The sequence below is a fragment of the Mus caroli genome, chromosome 3, assembly GCF_900094665.2.
Source record: "Mus caroli chromosome 3, CAROLI_EIJ_v1.1, whole genome shotgun sequence".
In the NCBI taxonomy this organism is placed as follows: domain Eukaryota; kingdom Metazoa; phylum Chordata; class Mammalia; order Rodentia; family Muridae; genus Mus; species Mus caroli.
In genome coordinates this window covers 86741082-86746929 of record NC_034572.1, presented here as the reverse complement: position 1 = coordinate 86746929, position 5848 = coordinate 86741082, and the positions used below count along the sequence as shown (strand labels likewise).

The 5848-nt window shown below is 43.2% G+C and overlaps 1 protein-coding gene across 1 annotated transcript; it reads left to right on the top strand.

Annotated features, from left to right (window-relative positions):
• Positions 1-241: 241 nt before the first annotated feature.
• On the top strand, positions 242-5552 carry LOC110291479 (sperm mitochondrial-associated cysteine-rich protein). Its single transcript, XM_029474915.1, has 2 exons — positions 242-480; positions 4856-5552. The coding sequence occupies exon 2, from the start codon at positions 4876-4878 to the stop codon at positions 5311-5313; it is 438 nt and encodes a 145-aa protein (XP_029330775.1). The 5' UTR covers positions 242-480; positions 4856-4875; the 3' UTR covers positions 5314-5552.
• The last annotated feature ends 296 nt before the right edge of the window (positions 5553-5848 follow it).

The following is a 5848-nucleotide window of genomic DNA, read 5'->3' as shown; positions in this document are numbered from 1 at the left end:
CTAAGTCTCAGTAAACATTGCTTTTTCCAAAAAGAATGGCTGTATCTTATCTTGCTCTTAAAGATACAGTGTACCAGTCTAGACAATATAGTTTATGCTTTAAACTGTTTGGGTGGGGGATGATGGTATGCTGTGAATTAGCTAAAGAACTTTTGGACTTTGGAAAGAGAAGCCAAGGACAAGCAAACAGTTTAACTTTAACCAGCAGTGGGCAAAGGTGAACCAGCTGGCTAGTCAGAGAATCTTGGGGAGAGTACTATGATGTCATAAAAGAGCTGAGAGTTTAGAGGGGAGGGAAGCAGAGCACTTGGGTCAGAAGACTTTGGCTTCTGATAGTCATGGACTCACTAGACTGCTGAGGAAGATCCAGCATCTATTCAATCTGCTGAAACATCCAGGAAACTACCTTTAACACCGGGAACCAAGTATGGAAATGCTGAACTAAGAAGAGCCCAAGGAAGAACCGTGTTGCCAGATCAGGTAACACATACAAGCCTTGTCTTGTTGGGTCTTCTTTTTCTGACTTGTTCCTTTAGTCATCATTTAATGATGTCCACCTAACACTACATAGCATGTAAGATATTAAAACAGTAGCAAGATGAAAATATCTGTGCTGATTAAAGAGAAGCAGAAAATCAACTGTGGGAGTACTGTTATCAAACACTAACAGGTTAACATTTGGTGAGAGGAACTTTAAAACATACAGACTTAGCTGATGGGCCAAGGAAGTTTATTTGAGTGATACTTACAGAGATCCTCAGATTTGAATAGTATTTAGTGAGAGGTTAGAGTGAACATGAGAGAGATTCTTAATAATGGGAAGCCATTCAATGATCCTAAAAGGATGCAAGCAGAATCCAGCAGCCATCTCTTCTGAGCCAGCCTGTTAATCTTGAGAGAACAGTAGCCATAGTGAGAGAGGATGCCCAGGGAGGGCAGCCCTACTAGAGTTTTAATGAACTTGGATAGAGGCCAATCCTCACTGGAGCATAATAGAGAAGGACATGAAGAAGCAGCCCTGGACCTGCACCTTGGAGTTAAGACAGTGGACACACTTCTGAGGCAGCTTGTGAGTAGCTGCCTTAAGAAGGGGGGATATGGAGTCAGGGAGAAGCTTGTTCTGAGGTGAAGCAGCAGGTAGCAGTAAGGTTTTACATGTAGGAGTCTTCAAGAGGGTTAACTATACCTGCAAAAAAGGAGAAGTACCCCCTCTGGAGGGGAAGAGGGCACTCAGAATCCAACTAAACAAAGTATAACAGACTTCTTGTTCCAGTCGATAAGATGATGGCTGCAGAGCTGATTTGGGATGGACTTGTATCCAGTGTGGTAAGACTGCTCAGGGATTTGTCATTGTCGCCCCTATGCTATAGTGGACTAGATTGACTCTGAGCCTATTTGCCACTTCTAACACCAGAATTTGTTCCTCCATACCCAACACAGGGATAAAGGGTGTGTGTGTGTGTGTGTGTGTGTGTGTGTGTGTGTGTGTGTGTGTGTGTGTGTGTGGTGGGGTATAGCTCAAGAGGTCTGTACTGGGATAAGAAATGCTATTGTAGAAACAGCCAGTCTAGACCTAGATAGATGGATGGATCCTAACAATCTGGACTTCTCAGGCACAAGGAAGGTCTGAATTGTCCTTTCAGTATACTTCAATTTAGAGAGAGAGAGAGAGAGAGAGAGAGAGAGAGAGAGATGACAGGAGAGACAGAGAGGCAGAGAAACATAGAGAAATAGAGGAGATAGGTAGAGACAGAGGCAGAGAGAATAAATAGTGGGGCAGGATGAACTCAGAGAAACCATAGAGAAGAAACACAGGGTGTTGGATCCTCCTCTGAGACTGGCCTCAGGTTGAGGCCCTTAAAGGAGTATATGCAAACAAGGTGAAGAAACAGATAAGGGACTTCCCACAGATATATACCTCCAAACTCACTGCATAAGGCTGCATAAGCTCCAGAACATGAACTTTGTGCAAAATTACTCAATTTCTCTCTCTTTCTCTCTTTCTCTTCCTCTCTCTCTTCCTCTGTCTCTGTCTCTGTCTCTGTCTCTGTCTCTCTCTCTCTCTCTCTCTGTCTCTGTCTCTCTCTCTCTCTCTCTCTCTCTCTCTCTCTGTCTCTGTCTCTCTCTCTCTCTCTCTCTCTCTCTCTCACACACACACACACACACACACACGTACACACGTACATGTACACTTTCTGTGAAATATCTTTAAGCCAAAATGGTAGAGACTCAGACATGCCTCTTTTTCCTGGCTGCCCTAGTGTCTTCTGCTATGCTAATATGTCTGTCATTTTCTGTTTGTCTCATTACTGACCTCAATCTCAGGCAAGTCTGGGCATTGCTAGGCAGATATGCCAGCTCAGCCCCTTTGTGACATCGCTTGTCCAGGGAGGGATTGGATGACTTATCCCACCCTTACCCCTTAGTAATGATGCTCCAGGATCATCTTTTTGATACAGAAGTAGAAGGTTCTTAACAAAGGACAAAAAGCATTTATAACTGAGAGGCTTAGTTACAAGAGAATTAAAAAATCTGTCCCCCAAAGTCACACCCTTTCCAAACGAAACTGTCCTGACAGTTGAGTTTCCAGGAGTGTGAAGGACTGATATCCAGTAGATTTTCTCCCTTCACCTTTCTGTCCCTGATGCTACTATGGTCAAGGGGATTCAGAACATCCTTGAGCCTATGAAAGCCTTCATTGTCTACATTCAGGAATACAGATCTTCCTCATATGCCAGGGGTTCTTCCTACATGGAAAGCTCAGAGTAAGGATCACAAAGTTGAGTGGAGAGAGAACAAGTGGGACTTGGCAATTAGCTTGACAGTCAGAAAGTCACTGTGCCCACAGGGTGGAGGTATCAGACACACCTAGGCTCATTGAGACCCAGTTTGTCAAGTGTAAACTGAATTTAGGTCGAGCTCCCAGATGGAAAAGGAATGAGTCTAAGAACCTGACACCCATCCTTCAGGAGAGCCAAGGCCTTGTGTCTGCTATGATGTCATAAAAAGTGACTTATGGCAATTTAGGTCATCTTAAAGGTGTCTTTAGTAACCACCAAATTGAAGAACTCTGCACACTTGCAGGGCTTTCTTCCTAGGGTAACAAGTAATATCTGGTAAAAATAATTTGTAGTTTCTGTCTCCAGGAGTTCCTGAATCTTCTGGACAACAGAACAAGAAGATAGTCTAAGTATTAGGGAAAGGAAAGGATGCAATACAGGAGGAAGGGTCCACTCCAGGAGACTAAAACCTTAGCAGAGCAGACACCATTAGAGGAGTTCTTCACCCAGGTCTCGACTGAAGACCCTAATGAGAAAGTGTAATTAATCTCAACTTGATCCAGCTCACAGGCACTCTCACAAACCTCAAGCTAATTCCCTTCTTGTATCATGATAAAATGAACCATGATAAAAGAACATGAACACACACACACACACACACACACACACACACACACACACACAAACATATCAATATTTGGCAACATTTTAAAAGTTTGTGCCAGAGGGTGTTCTTTGAAAAAACTCCCTGTGGGTGCCACAGGTTGGGAGGGTGGCTGAGTGTACACTTAGGCAGTCACTGCTCCAACAATATCTGCCTCCACCTGGGTGACGGGGTTCTGACAGGCCTGGTACCTACCCAACATGGATGTGTGGTTGTCTGAACTGAGTATGCATTAACGGTGTACAAAAACATCCTGATTCCTTACATATCTCCTTTCCAGTTACATGACAACCCTAGACCCTCTGCCTTTGAATTCTTTGTCACTTTTTGACCTGAGCTGAAACAAAGTTATTTGATGTTTCACTATTTACCAAAGAATAAAATCATTGTAACATTTTTAAATGCTTTCTTTTGAGGTCTCTCCAAGGTCAAGTTCTTTCCTCCTAACCCTTGAGGCTGCTTCCTAAGAGAAAACAGCTAGGAGATGTGAGTGGAGCTGCCTCAGTCTTTGAGCTAAACTTTACACTTTAACCCTTTTAATGCCTAGGGCACTGACTTATCAGTGTCTTCTTGCTGACACTAGCCAGTGGCCCATGTTACAAGGCTAATGGAATGATCTGGTTCTTTCATAAAGCCAACTGGTGGCTCTGAGAATCCTATTTTACCTAGGTTCCTAGAAGCCACATTTAGACATGAATATACACATGATCTGGGTAAGACGGAACTTGTTTTAAATATATTTACAAACCACTGAAGTAGATGTCTGAATTTCAGTTGACTTCATATTTATTTATTTATTTATTTTTATTTNTTTNTTTTTTTTTTTTTTTGGTTTTTTCGAGACAGGGTTTCTCTGTGTAGCCCTGGCTGTCCTGGCACTCACTTTGTAGACCAGGCTGGCCTCGAACTCAGAAATCCACCTGCCTCTGCCTCCTGAGTGCTGGGATTAAAGGCGTGCGCCACCACGCCCGGCCCGACTTCATATTTAAAGTAGTGAATAAAGTGCTCACCTTTTACATTGGTTTAATCATAATTAGATGAGATAAAACTTATGATGTGACTCAAAATCAGCCTAAAGGTCTCTTTACCCTTGACTAAGAATCTTTAAGCAAATATATCACATATTCATAACTTTATATGCTTTATCTGAAAATGGCTATCTAGTAAGGAACAGACACATAAATACCCATGACAGCATGGATGGGCACTATCTGTGGCCTTTGATAGGGCCAGCCCTACTCAACCAAGGTCTTAGTTTTTACTCTGAAGATTTAGATGCGTTTTGAGACCAAAGAAGAGGATAGCATTTGAAATGTAAATGAAGAAAAAATCTAATAAAAATGGAAAAAAAAAAAGGAAAAAAAGAAGGTGATGTCATTTGATAGTCATTTGAATATTTTTTTATCCCTAGGAACTCCAACTCTAAAGAAGATGAGTGATCCATCCAAAACCAACCAGTGCCCCCCTCCATGCTGCCCACCAAAACCATGTTGCCCACCTAAACCGTGCTGTCCACAGAAACCACCTTGCTGTCCCAAATCCCCATGCTGCCCACCCAAGTCCCCATGTTGCCCACCAAAGCCCTGTCCCTGTCCTCCCCCCTGTCCCTGTCCCTGTCCCTGTCCAGCCACCTGTCCTTGTCCCCTGAAACCACCATGCTGCCCACAAAAGTGTTCGTGCTGCCCCAAGAAGTGCACCTGCTGCCCACAGCCACCTCCTTGCTGCGCTCAGCCAACTTGCTGCTCTTCAGAGAACAAGACTGAGTCAGATTCTGATACATCTGGCCAAACTCTGGAGAAGGGCTCTCAATCACCACAGTCCCCTCCAGGTGCTCCAGGCAGCTGGAACCAGAAGAAGTCAAACAAGTAGACTGTCCCTGACACCATGCCCTTTTTCAAAGGGTATAGGACTTCTACAGGTCAGGCTAAGACTATGTTGTAAAGATGCTGTTTTTACAATAACCAAGTCCACTCAAGCATAAGCTACCATTTCGCCTAACTGTAGGCTACTATTGCAACTGGAAATGGAAGGTAGAAAAGGATAGAAACATCTTGTCTAGTGATCCTGACATTTAGATAGCAAAGAAATAAAAGAGCAAATAAAAAGAATATTGTCTCCCTCTCTTTCATTTACATGTGAAGCTATCTCACCAGTCTACCCTAATGGAGTAAGCTGGGTACATTTTAAGAGCTCTAGAGACAGAAAACTTATGTCCAAGGCACAGGCCTTTTCTGAAAAGAGTAAGACATACTCTTCCTGGGTTTTTGAAACCCAGGAAGAATGTGAAGCTATCTCACCAGTCTAGCCTAATGGAGTAAGCTGGGTACATTTTAAGAGCTCTAGAGACAGAAAACTTATGTCCAAAACCCAGGCCTTTGCTGAAAAGAGCAAGACATACTCTTGC

What these genes read in the sequence shown, in the direction of transcription:
- LOC110291479 (XM_029474915.1), top strand. Translation starts at nt 4,876, where the DNA reads ATGAGTGATCCATCCAAAACCAACCAGTGCCCCCCTCCATGCTGCCCA.